This window comes from Myxocyprinus asiaticus, chromosome 41 (genome assembly GCF_019703515.2).
Source record: "Myxocyprinus asiaticus isolate MX2 ecotype Aquarium Trade chromosome 41, UBuf_Myxa_2, whole genome shotgun sequence".
Classification (NCBI taxonomy): domain Eukaryota; kingdom Metazoa; phylum Chordata; class Actinopteri; order Cypriniformes; family Catostomidae; genus Myxocyprinus; species Myxocyprinus asiaticus.
This window is the reverse complement of record NC_059384.1, coordinates 357,501-375,046: the sequence shown is the minus strand read 5'-3', so window position 1 is coordinate 375,046 and position 17,546 is coordinate 357,501. Positions and strand designations below refer to the sequence as shown.

The window sequence follows — 17,546 nt, the reverse complement described above, 5'->3', positions numbered from 1 at the left end:
ATTCTGTGTCCGTGTATTTCTTCCCACCGGTGAATTCATCTCCTGATCGAAGAGTGACTGCGAAGAAGGCAGAATAAAGAATCCAAACCGTATTTTACTAACAATCTCTTAAACAATTTTATTTAAAAATCTGAAGAAAAAAAAAATGCAGTCCCAAAGTTTGGTTCCTGTACTAAAACTGTGGTATTTAAAAATGATTATGTACCTCTCTCGGGTCAGAAGTGACCCGAACACAATAGGAGGGTTAAAGACAGAAATGTGAAGCTTATAATTTTATAAAAGCACTTAAATTAATTCTGTTAAATTATTATTTGAGCTGTAAAGTGGTTTAAATCATCATTTTTACAGTTGTTTATGGTTGTGTTATGTCGTCATGGTAACAAAGTTGTAAAATTATCTATAACTTCACACAGATGTGATTAGTAAGTGATTTAATCACAGTAAAATCATGTTAACACACATATTGTTTATGTCTTGTGTCTATACTTCTGAAACAGTGAGTATTTTAATGTTTACAGATTGACCCCATTGACTTCCATTGTAAGTGTCTCACTGGAACACACATTTGTGCTTTCTTAATGTGCCAGTCATACCAGTAACCTTATAAAAGTGGTTTTATTCTACATGAAGAGGGTCCTCTTATGTTTGAATCACATGCTGAATACAGTTCACTTAATCTCAGGAATATTACGTCACTTTACGTCAGTGATTTAGTTTCTCTCATCAGGTAAAACAATATTTTGTGTTCCACAGAAATACTGGACACAGGATGAAACTTGGTAAAGAAGGACATGACAAGAGCAGTAAAAAACATGAGAAAAGGTCAGAAACAGACATGTCATAATGTCTTTTCATAATACACTCAAAGATTTTTATTTTTTTAAGATTTATGCATTTTGAGAAATCTTTAATATAAGAAAATTAAGAAACATTATAATATTTATAATAATATTTTATTAAACATTACACAAATTGATGACTTTTGTTTTGAAATTGAAATGTGTAAATCTTAAAAATAGGCCAAAATATTTTTTTTAGCTTGTGAGCTTAATATTGTGCATATATTTAATTTTGAATCTTCTGTGTGTGTCAAGAGAGAAGAAGAAATCCAAGCGTTCTTCTAAAGAGAGAGAAAAGGACTCGAAGCGGAATGGAAAGCACAAATCCTCCTCAAAGGTAAAAACATCAAGACAGAAGTTCATTAATGAAGACTGAATGTGATTCAAATCTAAATTAGTCTGTGTTATTACTAGATGAAACACTCCCTGTCATCAGGAGAAGCTCAGTCTGTACATATCAGGTTTGTCTGGAATATTCTTCTCTCGTTTAGGTGATGAAGTTCTGTCTCAGTAGTCTCATATTCATGTGTTTTTGCTGCAGTGTGAAATGTGAATCAAGAGATCATGACATGGATGTGGTGAGACCTCATGATGTAGTTTTATTTTCATTCTAGATGACTTTTGAATACACTGAAATGTCTTTTATTTGTGTGAGGTAAGCAGGAAAATAATATACTTTTGTTCTTGGAAATGGATGCCAGCTGGATGCTACAGCAGAACATGTCACGTTGTGTGATGTTTATTTTATTTCACTTGTGTGATTCATTGCATTTCACTTTGAACCCTTTAATTATTCAGACAGATGATGGGAAGATCTGTCAGAACTCCTGAGATTATTGTTGATGTTTGTACAGGAGGATAATGGTCATGATTGTGTGTCTGAGGTGACAGTAAAGCGGGACACCAACTGTGAGTCAGCGGGCATCACTCGGGTCAGTCCACCTGTCAAGATTAAAAAGAAGAAAGTGAAAGATGAAAAGACCGAAGAGAAAGACGACACACGAGATAAACATCAAGAGTCTGTGAGGAAAAGAAAAAGTTCTGAACATGACAAATCAGAGAAGAAGAAAAAGATCAAGAGAGACACGGACGAGGACAAGAAGAAAGAAAAGGTGAAGAAAGATGTCAAGAAAGACGAGGAGCCTGATAAGTGGAAATGGTATGTCCTCGGACTGCTTTCCTTCAGGTAGTCTTTAATGATTCAACTCAAGTCATTTTTATTTGTATAGCATTTTGCACAACACACATAGTTTCAAAGCAGCTGTCTCTGCACACTAAAATATTAATTTTGACATTTTTAATAATTTACAGCATTTGTATTTCAAAGTGTAAGTTAAAATATAAAAAAAATCACTTTAAATTAATTTTATTTAAAATATTCAAAATAATTTTTTTTTAAATATGTAAATAATTTTTTAATTGCTATATTTACAGATCAAGCGACCTACAAATGAGAAGCTTAAGCAATTTAATTGTAATTAATTTATTATTTTGATCTCAATCAAAAATGAATGTAGAACTCCTATTGCTGCTGGTGCCTAGCTCGAGTCTGCGTTTGTAGCCTACTAGCTTTTTAGCTTTACTTATCTATCTGTTTTCAGCTTTTAATCTTTAATATCTGCCATTTTTCAGTGTGCATCAGGTTTTCCCTTTTTATTCTGTTGCGATTCAACTGCGTGCATTTTTCTGCGTGCATCCGCTTTCTAATTTTATCGCGATTCAACTGCTGCATTTTGCAGCATGCACCTGTTTTCTCCTCTGTGTTACACGGATTATTGCATCGATCTCAAAGCACCGCTTATCAACAGAAACCATAACAACAAACAGTTCACGTCGATCTCAAACCCTCACCGCTCAGGAACATCCAACAACAACAAACAATTGCGGTAAGTCATGGCATCCACCCATATTTTTGCTTCCTGCATTGCATGCCACATGTTTACTATAGCTTCTTCCATCAGCAGTGAGGCATTTTCATGTGATAAATGAAAGGAATTAGTCAGGCTGACGGAGCAGGTTAATGAGTTAGAGACACGCATCCGAACGCTAGTGGAGGTCAGTGAGAAAGAGAAGCTGGTAGATACTGTTTCGGATGCAGATAGTACAGCGAGCAACACACACACTTTGGTTCCGGCTGTAGAGCCCCCGCAGCAGGGCGTTTGGGTGACGTCTCAGTGGCATACTCATTCAGCAAAGCGACACCACTCTATCGTTCCTGTTAGGGTTTCCTATTGATTCACCCCACTCAGTGATGCACCCAGAATTGGTGATTCTATTGTAATGAATGTGGAAAGAGAGACTCCAGCCACCATCGTTAAATGCATTTCCGGGGCTCAAGCGTCTGACATCAGATAAAATTTACAAGTGCTGGTTAATGCTAAACGTAGATTTTCTAAAACCGTTATTCATGTTGGCATTAACGATGTCCGGCTTTGCCAGTCGGAGATCACTATAGATAATATTAAAGAGGTGTGTGAACTTGCAATAACGATGTCAGACACTGTAATATGCTCTGGCCCCCTCCCTGATTGTCATGGTGACGAGGTTTATAGTAGATTAAAGGTGTCTGGAGAATAGCATAGGATTTATAGACAATCATTTAGAAAAAATGTGATTAAGGTCAAACTTGAAAAAAACAAAACAATTGAAGATAAACATCATATAAAGGTAGGGCTACTAAACATTAGAACTCTTTCTATCAAAGTACTAATTGCAAATGAAATTATTACAGATCATAGTTTGGATGCACTCTGTTTGACTGAAACCTGGTTTAAACCGGATGAATATATTAGTTTAAATGAATCTACTCCCTCAGGTTATTGTTATAAACATGAGCCTCGTCTGAAGGGTCGAGGAGGAGGTGTTGCTGCAATTTACAGTGAAGTTTTTGGTGTTACTCAGAGGACAGGATATAAGTTTAAGTCTTTTCAACTAATAATGCTTAATGTGTCGTCTTTTACCCTTGCTACAGTATATAGATCACCCGGTCCGTATTCTGATTTCCTTGGTGAATTTGCAAATTTTCTATCAGATCTAATAGTTACTTGCTGACTTTGACATTCACATAGATAATGAAAATGACACATTGGGATTAGCATTTATCGATATTCTCAACTCGTTTGGAGTCAGACAAAATGTGACAGGACCAACTCATCGCTATAATCATACGCTAGATTTAATTGTCATATGGAGTTGATGTTGATAATATAGAAATTCTACAGCAGAGCGATGACATCTCAGATCATTACCTCATCTCTTGTATGCTGCGATCAGCTATCGTCACTCTATCTACACCGCGCTAACTATTCTTTTGAGCACTAAAGATAGCTTCACTAATAATCTTCCAGATCTATCTCATACACTCAGTAAGCCACAAAGTCTAGAAGAACTTGACGAAATAACAGAAAATATAAATACAGTCTTCTCTAGCACTCTTGATAGTGTCGCCCCCTTCGATTAAAGAAAAAAGCCCTGCACCGTGGTACAATGATCACACTCATGCTCTCAAGAGAACAACTCCGAAAATGGAGTGCAAGTGGAAGAATACAAAATTAGAGGTATTTTGCGGTGCATGGTCTGTAGCTGCAGACAGGCACTAAAAGCTGCCAGGTCAGCATATTTTAGCAAACTCATACAAAATAACCACAACAATCCTAGGTGTTTATTCAGTACTGTGGCTAAATTGGTTAGGAATAAAGACTCAACTGGACCAGATATTCCGTCACAGCACAATAGTAATGACTTCATGAATTTCTTTACTGATAAAATTGAAATAATCAGAAAAAAATTTATATTATGCAATCATCTGTCACAGTACCTCAGAAAACAGTATCTCATAATTTTGCTCACGAGCAACTTCAATCCTTCGCTGTCATAGGTCATGAAGAGCTAACAAAACTTATCGAAACATCAAAAGCAACAACATGAATGTTAGATCCAATACCAACTAAGTTCTTAAAAGAGGTATTCCTTATAATCTCAGAACCTCTTCTTAATATTATTAACTCCTCGCTCTCCTTAGGACATGTCCCAAGAAACTTTAAAATGGCAGTTATCAAACCGCTTATTAAGAAGCCACAACTTGATCCTGGAGAATTGGCTAATTATAGACCGATTTCAAATCTCCCATTTATGTCAAAACTAGAAAAGGTTGTGTCCTCCCAACTAGGTTCATTTCTACAGAGAAATAGTATATATGAAGAATTTCAGTCAGGATTTATGCCCCATCACAGTACAGAGACTGCACTTATCAGAGTTATAAATGACTTGCTCTTATCATCTGATCACGGCTGCATTTCTCTTCTAGTGCTTTTAGATCTTAGTGCTGCCTTCGACACGATAGATCTCGACATTCTCTTGAATAGGCTGGAGAATTATGTTGGCATTTGTGGACTTGCATTAGCATGGTTTAGGTCCTGTTTATCAGACCGCTACCACTTTGTCTGTGTAAACGAGGAATTGTCAAATCAAACAAAAGTATGGAGTGCCACAGGGATCAGTTTTAGGGCCTCTGCTTTTCTCCTTATACATGCTTCCCCTGGATGAAATGATCAGGAATCATGGAATATGTTTCCACTGTTATGCTGACGATACCCAACTTTATATTTCTTCGAAACCCGATGAAATTTCACAATTCTCCAAATTAGCAGAGTGTATCAGTGAAATCAAAGATTGGATGGCCAGAAATTTCCTTGTACTCAATTCTGACAAATCAGAGATACTAATTATTAGACCAAAAACCTCTAAAAATAAGCTGCTAAAATATAATTTGACTCCCGATGGATGTACTGTTACATCGTCTTCTACAGTGAAGAACTTAGGTGTTATTATTTGATACCAATCTGTCCTTTGAAAGTCTAATTTCCAATGTTTGTAGAACAGCATTCTTCCACCTCAGAAATATTGCTAAATTACGACACATGCTCTCTGTTGCTGATGCTGAAAAACTAATTCATGTGTTCATGACCTCAAGACTAGATTATTGTAATGCATTACTGGGAGGATGTCCAGCAAGATCAATAAATAAACTTCAATTGGTTCAGTTGGCATCAACTCACAATTAGGCTGCTGTTGTTAGGTCTGCCAGAACCTGAAACATCTATCATGATCTATTACTCTGCAATGAATTGAATGGCATCTACGCTAATATTATTCTATTTGGGGGGGATTCATATCCCGAGATTACCAGAGCCGGTCAGATCCAGCTCCATTCCTGCTTTGTATCGGACTCCACTGCTACTTGTCTCTTAAATGTAGCCGGTGCCAGCCAGACATCACTTCAGTCTTTTACGATGGACTTCAGAGGATGAACTGATGCCGACTGCAACTGTAAGACATGGGATACTTCATATGCCACTGCCTGAACCTTAAATTTAGGATAGACCTCACCGAAATGACCCGCCGGTTGAACTGCGATGCACCTCACTGATCTCTGCCTGCATCACCTTTGTCTATTGATGGACTACACTCTTATAATGGAATATACAGACTATCAATTAATTGCCAACAAAACTCTTCATCAGCCAACTAACAAAGTGACAATGCATCTATGTGAACTTCTGCAGTTAATCCAGGATGAACTTCAAAGACATTAGTCATTAATCTTACAGTTCATACTGAATCTTTGTTTAAACACTGACCCTTAACACTTAATTAGTTTACTAATCTTAAACCATGACTTTCACTATACATAAGTAATATTGGCATTATATTCATCAAGGTTATTTTTCTCCATTAACCAACATCTTATGGAGTTTTGTGTTTCTTACCAAAGTCGCCTTCAGCTTGCTCACTGGGGGTCTAAATACAATTATTATTTAATTACTTATTTTTATACACAATTTACAATCATATTTAATCAAACTACACAATGATGACTCTAAGACTTTATAGATATTACAGTTTCATTTTCTGTTAATGCATGATTTTTTATAAAAGTATCTTTGAAAATGTGTGTTGTGAAAAGTGCTATACAAATAAAAATGACTTGACTAGAACTCGTTCTTGAGATGTGGACGGAATGGAAAAGCATGCAGCTGTTGTTGCTGGTTGAAAACAAATGCTTATGACACACAGATGCGCATTGATATGAAGTGCGTTCCATTCAGAAGAGATCATCCCTATGCTCTATTCGATTCGAAGACTTTAACATCCACTGTGAGAAATAATGGTCATTTGGAACTCCCTTTTGTATGAGTTTTTTTTCATTGGGCTTTTTTAAAAAATTTGTAAACTATAATAGATGTTTGATATGTGGAAAACTGGCCATGTTCATATTGAATCATATGGCATTTTGCACTATTTTCACAGCTGTATTGCATTTTCTCTCATTTCTGCTTTTAGCCTAATATTCAGCTTCTCAGCTGAACATGATTCAATATGTTTTCTCACTCTGGAGCTGTAGAAACAATTGTACAAATGTTGTTTTTGTGCATTTGATAAATAAACTTTGATTTGACTTCCATCTACAGGTGGGAGGAAGGAAAATCATCAGACAGTCAGAAATGGAGTAGTCTTGAACATAAAGGTCCATATTTCCCTCCAGATTATGAACCGCTGCCAGATAATGTCACATTTTATTATGATGGTAAGTACATCATGTGTAGTAATTTTTCTTGAGTGGCGTAAGAAGATATTGGTCATTGAATCAAATTGCACATAACCAAACAAATTGAGTCGCTTATCTTCTAACGATTTAAAATATCAAAATTCTTCTGATAACTTTTGTCAAGAGGGTCTCTAGACGATGTGCACCAAATTACGTGCAAATCAAAAACATTACACACAGCACAGTAAGATTAACTCTTTGAAGGGTTTGAAGATGAATTCTTCTCCATCTAGCATTCTGAGGTCACATGCAAAATTTAATTAACCCTTTTAAGCTCGAATGAGCCCACGAGAGAAACATAATCGTCAAACTGTTAATAAATGCAGTCTTGACAACACAAAATAGATATCGTTTGAAAGCTTAGAAGCTCTACTTTACAATGCATGTACATAGGTATTATGACTAAAACCGAACAAGTGCTTTGAAATCTGCAGACAAATCAGAAGTGTTCCGTTTTGATAATTTATTAAAAAAATAAATTGCACTGTACATATTATTGTAATCAGTAAAAACATCAAACTGATCAAATATCCATGTGTCATATGTTGTTGGAAAGCTCTCAAAGAGTAGAATACAACCAGCCTATTTGTTTTACTCAGATAAAAATATAGTGAGTAATAGCTAAATATATGTCTTTGACATGCGTGTTTCATGTGAACAGATGTTGCCTAATTGCTTGTAACTTCACAAAAATAAACAGAATATAAAATATCACATACCATTATTTAGAGGAGGTGATTATCTTTCAAACAAGTCAACACACAAGGTAATCAGATGCATAGATCATTAGATAATCCACATGAAGCACAATGTTACATATGGCCACCAGGAGATGGCGCCAAATACATGACACAGACTCAATGATGACTCAAATGACACAGAATGAAACTCATTCTGTGAAATCTCATTACTAAAATCATGTCTGCATGCTATGCAAACCTTTAGTCATTGTTGTGTTTGCATGTGTAATTAGTTCTTATGTACAATTATTATGTTTTTATTTGATTGGAGTTGTTTTTGGACACTATGATAAATTATGTTTGTAATGCTATAACTTTTGATTGCTTTGTCGTATCAACACAAATATTTTCTCAGAGTTGACCTGATTGGGAACAAAACAAAAGTTTTTCAGAGCCACCTTATTTACACTCAGATATATATAATGTCAAATCAGAAAAATAAGAAAAAAAGAACATTTTGCTAAATTTGTTTGTGATTTTTCAGCAGATTCTTAGGCTGAGAGTCTCAGAATTTATCGTAATCTATATAATCTATGCAAGTTTTCTTTACAATGATACCAAACACTTGATCCTCCTTGTTTTTGTCGAGTTATAAGCCTTTAATTTTGGGAATGCGGTGCTATAATTTGAGAAAATCCTATTTGTGTAACTGTGATCAAAGCTGTTGAAATATGACACAAACAAATGTGTCCACAATGGAACCCTATTGTATTTATTTAGATTTTCTTTTTCTGCCCTTAAAGTGTGTGGGCAGCAAAAACTGTAAGTGATAAAGAATCCAAATTTGGCAGGATGGTCCAACAACTATGTGTGTGTGTGTGTGTGTTTTCAGGACAGCCGGTGAAACTGAGTCCTGCTACTGAGGAAATAGCAACCTTCTATGCTAAGATGCTGGATCACGAGTACACCAGTAAAGAGGTGTTTCAGAACAACTTCTTCACTGATTGGAGGGAGGTGAGAATGAGAACACTGATTCAACGGCCTTTATAGTTCTGCAGTCCATAAACACAATATAATTGCATTGTCTTCAGGAAATGACCAAAGATGAGAGGAAGCTGATCAAGACGCTCTCAAAGTGTGACTTCAGTGAAATGCACAAATACTTTGTAGAAAAGTCGGAGGAGAGGAAGAACATGAGCAAAGAGGAAAAGCAGGTGAGTTTTTACGGTTCATTTCAAAGGTTATCTGTGACTTATCTACTAGCTCTTCATGTGTTTCACTCAGGTCCTGAAGGAGGAGGCCAGTCATCTGACGGAGGAGTACGGCTACTGTCTGCTGGACGGACACCGCGAGAAAATCGGAAACTTCAAGCTAGAGCCGCCGGGTCTGTTCCGCGGGCGAGGAGAACACCCAAAGATGGGCAAACTGAAGAAACGCATCCAGCCCGAAGACGTCATCATCAACTGCGGCAAGTGAGTTTAACAGAGAGCTACAGATTCAATTAAAAATTATATCTCTTTATTTCACAGCCTTCTGACAGTATTCATTACACTGAGATTCAAAATGTTTAATGCAAAATTAAAATACTGTAAAAAATCTAGTTTTATGCACTGTTTAACATACAGAAGAATTATTCATTTTCATTACAATGCACGAAAATTGTAATACATAGAAATTATTTCTGTAATAAACAGCAATATTATATATAAAGTATATTTTTACTGAAACATTTTATTACAGTGCCAAGCAGAGAAGATTTTTGAGTGATGACATACTCCTTAATAAAATGTATTTATTCATTTATTTATTTATGATCATGTATGCTTGCTAAACAAAAATTATTATTCTTACTTAATGGGCAGATAAAACGTGCATTAAAATCAGAGTGTAGCTAAAATTGATTTTATTATTATTTTATTTTTTTTATCATGTATTCTTGCCATATAAACAAAAATTATTGTTATTATTATTATTACTACTTAATGGGCGATTAAAAAGTGCATTAAAATCAGAGTGCAGCTAGATTTTATTTTATTATTATTTAAAAAAATTTTTATCATGTATTCTTGCCATATAAACAAAAATTATTATTATTATTATTATTATTATTATTACTACTTAATGGGCGATTAAAAAGTGCATTAAAATCAGAGTGCAGCTAGATTTTATTTTATTATTATTTAAAAAAAATTTTATCATGTATTCTTGCCATATAAACAAAAATTATTATTATTATTATTATTATTATTATTACTACTTAATGGGCGATTAAAAAGTGCATTAAAATCAGTGTGTTGCTAGATTTTATTTTTTATTTTTTTTATCTTGTATTCTTGCTATATAAACGAATTATTATTATTATTATTATTATTATTATTCTTGATGGGCAGATAAAAAGTGCATTAAAATCAGTGTGTTGCTAGATTTTATTTCATCAGCAAAGTCATAGTGAAAATATCACATCACAGCCCAAGTAACTTCACGTAATCTCTCCACAGAGACTCAAAGATCCCAGAAGCTCCTGCAGGTCACCGGTGGAAGCGTGTTCAACATGACAACACGGTCACATGGCTGGTGTCCTGGCTGGAGAACATTCAGGGACGACCCAAATACATCATGCTGAACCCCAGCTCCAAACTCAAGGTCAGATCTTCACGTCAGATCCAGATCTCACTGCAGGAGATTCCAGACTGACCGCGTGTGTTTGTGTTCAGGGGGAGAAGGACTGGCAGAAGTATGAAACGGCTCGTCAGTTAAAGATGAGCGTGGACTCGATCAGGAAGGAGTACCGACGTGACTGGACGTCCAGAGAGATGAAGACCAGACAGAGAGGAGTCGCACTCTACTTCATTGATAAGGTGAACTGCTCTTGTTCCTGTAGATCGAAGGTCATTGGTTCAATTCTTATGAAGCACTGAAACTGAAAACATGAATAAATGCTCTTCATAGCTGATAAAATGATGCTGATGGAAATGACATTTTTAACCCTTTTAAAATAAAATGACCGACTCCTTTGTCTTGCTGAGGCTAATTTCATAACTAACATTTGATGTATCCTAAATACACACAATTAAATCATATTTTCACACTTTTTACAGCTTGATTGATCAAAATATTCTGCTCACAAGTGATATTTCCCTTGATTTTTCTTTTTGTTTCATATTTCATGCTCTTCACTGACACTTTTGTCCACTTGGTTAACAAGTACAACAACTTTTCTAAGTTTTGAACATTTTCTTACTGAGAATCTTTGTCTTATTTTAAGGTAAAAATATTTAACATCCTTTAAGATAAATTTACTTTAGAAGTTTTCAGAGACCTCAACAATTTAGTAAAGTTTATGCTTAAGTCAAAAAACTATTTGTAAGAAAAATGAACTTTTTCCCTTTTAATCAAGTTTTTTTCTCACCCCATTGACGAGCAGTTTTGTCTTGTGAGCATAAATGTTACTAAATTGCGTTCGATTTATATGAAAACAAGATTAAATGTGTCATTTGGCTTCTCAAGTGAATTCACGTTGTTTTAAGAATGTTTCAGTGTTTCTAAAAGACAAAAATACTCAATAAGAACGTGAATTTTTAACTGTGGGACAGTTGTCATTTTTGACAAATTGATAAAATCATTTATATTGAAATGGTTTCCGTTTATTTCACACTTTGTTTAGATGATCAGAGTTTTTTAAATATTTTTATAATGTATTTATATAGTCTGGGTCTGAAGGCTAAAACAGTCAAATATGTACATAAAAGATATTTGAAAAGTACGAAGAATAAATGAAGATCTGGTAAAAGGTTTCCATTTCAGTTTTAATGAGAGGAAAAAGTTTGTTTTAACCCTTTAAGCCCAGGCTCGCCTTAAAAAAATAATCATCACACAATATTAATAACTCCAGTCTTGACCAACACAAAATATGTATCGTTTGAAAGTTTAGAAGCTCTACTTTCCAATGCATGTAGACATTATGACCAAAACTGAACAAGTGCTTTGAAATTTGCAGACAAATCAGAAGTGTTCTGTTTTGATCATTTATGAAAAAATGTACATTGTTCATATTGTTTTTGCAATCAGTAAAAACATCAAACTCATCAAATATCCATGTGTCATATGTTGTTGGAAAGCTCTCAAAGAGTAGAATACAACCAGTCATATTTGTTTTACTCACAGATAAAAATATAGTGAGTAATAGCTAAGTATATGTCTTTGACAATTATGTTGGTGTTGCTTATATGCAGCTTTTACGCTTATAACTTCACGAAAAATGAATGTAATATAAAATATCACACACCATTATAGATTACTATTATTAGAGGAGGTGATTATCTTTCAAATGAGTCCACACACAAGGTAATCAGATGTATAGATCATTAGATAATCCACATGAAGCACAATGTTACATATGACCACCAGGAGATGGCACCAAATACATGACACAGACTCAATGATGACTCAGATGACACAGAATGAAACTCATTCTGTGAAATCTCATTACTAAAATCATGTCTTCATGCTATGCAAACCTTTAGTCATTGTTGTGTTTGCATGTGTAATTAGTTCTTATGTACAATTATTATGTTTTATTTGTTTGGAGATGTTTTTGGACACTATGATCAATTATGTTTGTAATGTTATAACTTTTGATTGCTTTGTCATATCATCGCAAAAATGTTCTCAGATACAGTTGACATGATTGGAAACAAAACAAAAGCAGTTTTTCAGAGCCACCTTATTAACACCCAGAGATATATCATGTCAAATCAGAAAAATAAGACAAAGTACGCTTTTGGCTAAATTTTGTGATTTTATTTTATTTATTTTTATTTATTTTTTTTCAGCGGTTTCTTAGGTTGAGTCTCAGAATGTATCATAATCTATATCATAAAAAAATGTGAAAAGTTTTCTTTACAATGATACCAAACACTAGACCCCTTAAAGGGTTAATAACAATCAACCACTGCAACATGAAAGTTGACGAAACACCCATTCATATTTTAAAAGCATCACAGAGTCTATGTGTTTACACACTTATGGAAATACAACAAAGTATTTGAACATCAAAAAATTACATGCATCAGCTTCTAAAGTGCATGTGCGTGTGCGTGTGCGTGTGTGTGCATGTGCGCAGCTGGCCCTGAGAGCAGGTAATGAGAAGGATGATGAGTCTGCTGATACGGTGGGCTGTTGTTCTCTGCGTGTGGAGCACATCACTCTACATAGACACATGGACGGACAGGAGTATGTGGTCGAGTTCGACTTTCTGGGCAAAGACTCCATTCGCTACTACAACAAAGTGCCAGTAGAGAAACAGGTCAGTGCATATGCTCATAATCACATGACTAAATATTACACAGCAGAGATCTAGTGTGTATGTGAATCATATGACTGTGTATTTTAATGTTCACAGGTTTTCAAAAGCTTGAAACTTTTCATGGACAACAAGGACCCAGAGGACGATTTATTTGACAGAATTACAGTAAGTGGGTTTGGAGATCACCATGTCTTGCAGGAATGCAACACATCACACATCAGATGATGTTTTCTGCTGCTATACGAGTCTTTGAGTCTTTTACCCATAAACTAAAGTATCCCAGCGGTCAGCAATGCAGTCGAGTGTTTAAAATGTGGTGATTCATGTGTGTTTGAACGGCTCTGTTGTGTTCAGACGGTCTACCTCAACAAAACCCTCAATGAGTCTATGACGGGACTGACGGCGAAAGTGTTTCGAACCTTCAACGCTTCGACCACACTGCAGGATCAACTCAATAAACTCACTACAGGTCAGTCCTGACCTCTGACCCATTTCAAACACCCCTCATAACACGCTCTTGTCCGACTCTTCTCTTTGATTTTGCTGTTGTTTCAGATGACATGACGGTGGAGGAGAAGATCTTGTCGTATAATCGTGCGAACCGAGCTGTGGCCATACTGTGTAACCACCAGAGGGCAGCACCCAAAACCTTTGAGAAATCAATGCAGCTGCTGCAGGAGAAGGTGTGTGTGTGTGTGTGTGTGTGTGAGAGTGCGAGTGTGAGAGTGTGAGAGTGTGAGAGTGTGAGAGTGTGAGAGTGTGAGAGTGTGCGAGTGCGAGTGTGCGAGTGTGCGAGTGCGAGTGTGCGAGTGCGAGTGTGCGAGTGCGAGTGTGCGAGTGCGAGTGTGCGAGTGCGAGTGTGCGAGTGCGAGTGTGCGAGTGCGAGTGTGCGAGTGCGAGTGTGCGAGTGCGAGTGTGCGAGTGCGAGTGCGCGAGTGCGAGTGCGAGAGCGCGAGTGCGAGAGTGCGAGAGTGCGAGTGCGAGAGTGCGAGTGCGCGAGTGCGTGTGTGTGTGAGAGAGAGAGTGTGTGTGAGTGTGAGTGTGTGTGTGCGAGTGCGAGTGCGCGTGCGAGAGCGCGAGTGCGAGAGAGTGCGCGAGTGCGAGAGAGTGCGTGTGTGTGCGAGTGCGTGTGTGTGCGAGTGCGTGTGCGTGTGCGTGTGAGAGAGAGAGCGTGTGAGAGAGAGAGAGCGTGTGTGTGTGTGTGTGTGTGTGTGTGAGAGAGAGAGAGAGTGTGTGTGTGTGTGTGTGTGTGTGTGTGAGTGAGAGAGAGCGTGTGTGTGTGTGTGAGTGAGAGCGTGTGTGAGAGCGTGTGTGCGAGCGTGCGTCTGCGTGAGAGTGTGAGTGTATAAGTCCGTCAGAGCAGAAACACTCAAGCTAGTTGAGATGTCATTTGAGGAGTATTCTGCTCTCTAACGGTCATGAATCGCCCTCAGCTGTCTCAGCGGTCAGCCGTTACTGGATTCCAGGTGGGCTTGTAACTTTACAGGAACAAAACGGTTTAAAATCAGGGCAGAGCAGCGGGGTCAGGGTCATGATTGACAGCTGGCTGTTAGAAATAAACACTGATGATGTGAAGTGTGACCTCCAGAGGACAGACTCACACCGTTAATGCAGCGCCAGCACACAGAGGTCGCAGGGGTCACCGAACGCTTAATGCACCTCCATTCCTCCATTATCTGAGAATAAATAGACACACAGGAAACAGTTCCACATAGCTCTGGATCTGGTTTATTTCATAAAATGCTTTTCTGTTTGTTTGCTATCATGGATCAGAGGTCATGTGATGTTACACTTATCTTCTGTCTGTTTTTACAGATCCAGAAGAAAAAGGAACAAATTGAAGAAGCCCGAAAAGAGCTGAAAGCGGCGAAGAGAGCACATAAAGATGCTCCGACTGACAAATCCAAGAAGTAAGAGACTATTTTTAGATCACACGTGTTCTCAAGGTGTGCCAGACCGCGTCGCAAGTTGAGCAACAACGGTATGATCAGAATTTCACTAGTCCAGTCATTTTTTGCTTTAATATTTTTTAATCTCCAAATATAAGGTCCAAAAGACAGGGGAAGCTCGCACACAATGTGTAGAAAAAGTCTTAACATTTTTTAGTTTATTGAGAGGCCAAAAATTGCAAAAGTGCAAAGACAAAACGTTTTCTATTCACATCGTCATCAGTGTCCCATTAACAATAGCACACCTGATTCCATTTATAAAGAGGGAGTATTTACCGTATTTGTCTTAATAGAATTGACTTAAAAATATACAAATGTTAGCTAAATGTTATAGACATATATTGCCTCTTTATATGGTATACCAGCATCCACATATATTACTAAAGTAACAAGTTATCAAGAATCTACATGTATATATCAGGAGATAGAGACACAAATTACATAAAAATTACATATACAAAAATTACCCATTATGTTATTATATCACAACCATTTACCAATAATATTCATTATTCAAAGAAGAATTGTTGTATGCATACAAATCAGTGAGGAATTATATTTTGTGTCATATATACATTATATTTCGAGAAATGTCAATTATGTCAATACAAATGTTGATCATGCATAATTCAAAAACATGGGCATAGTGCAACAATCACCCAATATTCAAAAATGTCTACATGTATTTCCAAAAGTGAACTGTACATAGTTATATTTGCATACCATAATTCAAATCATAAGCATGTGCAAATAGAGTTGCGTCATAATAATCCTATAGAGAACAGCTGAGGGACAAATCTTCATTCATTCCCAGAGGATGTAAAATTATAAGTGAAATATCCATCGGGATTCTTTCTGTAGGAGTATCCGTTCTGTATCCCCCCCCCCCAAGCAACCAAATTGGCCCGGTTGCTAGGGAGGATAGAATCACATGGGGTAACCTCTTCGTGGTCGCTGTAATGTGGTTCTCACTCTCAGTGGGGCGTGTGGTGAGTTATGCTTGGATGCCGCGGAGAATAGCATGAAGCCTCCACACGCTACATCTCCACGGTAACGTGCTCAACAAGTCACGTGATAAGATGCGCGGATTGACGTCTCAGACGTGGAGGCAACTGAGATTCGTCCTCCGCCACCCAGATTGAGGTGAGTCACTACGCCACCAAGAGGACTTGGAGCACATTGGGAATTGGGCATTCCAAATTGGGTAGAAAAGAGAAAAAAAAAGCAGATACCGAGTGACCAGCTTCTAAAAGTGGCATGCAATTGGAGATTTTTGATCTTCCCTTCTCACGGCGCTCATATGCTCAATTATACATGTTCTAATTTGTCTAATGGTTTTTTCCCACATATTGTTTGTTGCATGGACAAGAAATGTGATATACGGGGGCCTGGGTAGCTCAGTGAGTAAAGACGCTGGCTACCACCCCTGGAATTCGCTAGTTCGAAACCCAGGGCGTGCTGAGTGACTCCAACCAGGTCTTCTAAGCAACCAAATTGGCCCGGTTGCTAGGGAGGGTAGAGTCACATGGGGTAACCTTCTCGTGGTCACTGTAATGTGGTTCGTTCTCGGTGGGGCACGTGGTGAGTTGAGCGTGGTTGCCGCGGTGGGTGGCGTGAAGCCTCCACACGTGCTATGTCTCCATGGCAACGCGCTCAACAAGCCACGTGATAAGATGCGCAGGTTGACGGTCTCAGACGCTGAGGACTGAGGCGAATCACTACGCCACCATGAGGACTTAAGAGCACATTGGGAATTGGGCATTCCACATTGGGAGAAAAATAAAAAAAGAAGAAAAAAGAAATGTGATATACGACATTCTCAGAACTACAAGTGACAAACTGTTTTATACTGTATACGCTGTCTGTTATACGGCTCCTAAACGAGATTATTTTTCTGTTGCTCTTATTGTATGGAGTGAAAGTGTCCGCTTTAACCACAAAATCTCTAATATTTTTAGATCTATAATGAGCGGAGGATCCTGAAAAAGATTGGAACAAAGAGGGTCACTCTTTAAAACATACCAATGTTCTTTGATTATTTATGTAAATAGAAAACGTTTTGTCTTTGCACTTTATGGCCTCTCAATAAACTAAAAATTGTAAGACATTTTCTATACAATGTGTGAGAGCTTCCCCTCTCTTTTGGACCTTCGTATGATTTTTTTG

General features: G+C 37.2%; 1 protein-coding gene across 3 annotated transcripts in view; it reads left to right on the top strand.

Moving 5' to 3' along the window:
- The window catches only part of LOC127431912 (DNA topoisomerase I, mitochondrial-like), a 22,950-nt gene continuing 5,404 nt past the window's right edge, over positions 1-17,546 (top strand). Inside the window, exons 1-18 of one of the 3 annotated variants that reach the window (XM_051682562.1) lie at positions 1-89; positions 754-822; positions 1,095-1,176; positions 1,254-1,300; positions 1,381-1,417; positions 1,694-2,025; positions 2,579-2,725; positions 7,310-7,425; positions 9,019-9,140; positions 9,218-9,340; positions 9,411-9,598; positions 10,625-10,769; positions 10,841-10,984; positions 13,249-13,431; positions 13,528-13,596; positions 13,786-13,900; positions 13,987-14,114; positions 15,247-15,341. In XM_051682562.1, the coding sequence (XP_051538522.1) occupies positions 770-822; positions 1,095-1,176; positions 1,254-1,300; positions 1,381-1,417; positions 1,694-2,025; positions 2,579-2,725; positions 7,310-7,425; positions 9,019-9,140; positions 9,218-9,340; positions 9,411-9,598; positions 10,625-10,769; positions 10,841-10,984; positions 13,249-13,431; positions 13,528-13,596; positions 13,786-13,900; positions 13,987-14,114; positions 15,247-15,341 (2,126 nt within the window). In that variant the 5' untranslated portion in view covers positions 1-89; positions 754-769. Of the gene's footprint in view, positions 823-1,094; positions 1,177-1,253; positions 1,301-1,380; positions 1,418-1,693; positions 2,026-2,578; positions 2,726-7,309; positions 7,426-9,018; positions 9,141-9,217; positions 9,341-9,410; positions 9,599-10,624; positions 10,770-10,840; positions 10,985-13,248; positions 13,432-13,527; positions 13,597-13,785; positions 13,901-13,986; positions 14,115-15,246; positions 15,342-17,546 lie in introns of all 3 variants that reach the window. The other 2 variants (XM_051682563.1, XM_051682564.1) reach the window with 2 other exon arrangements.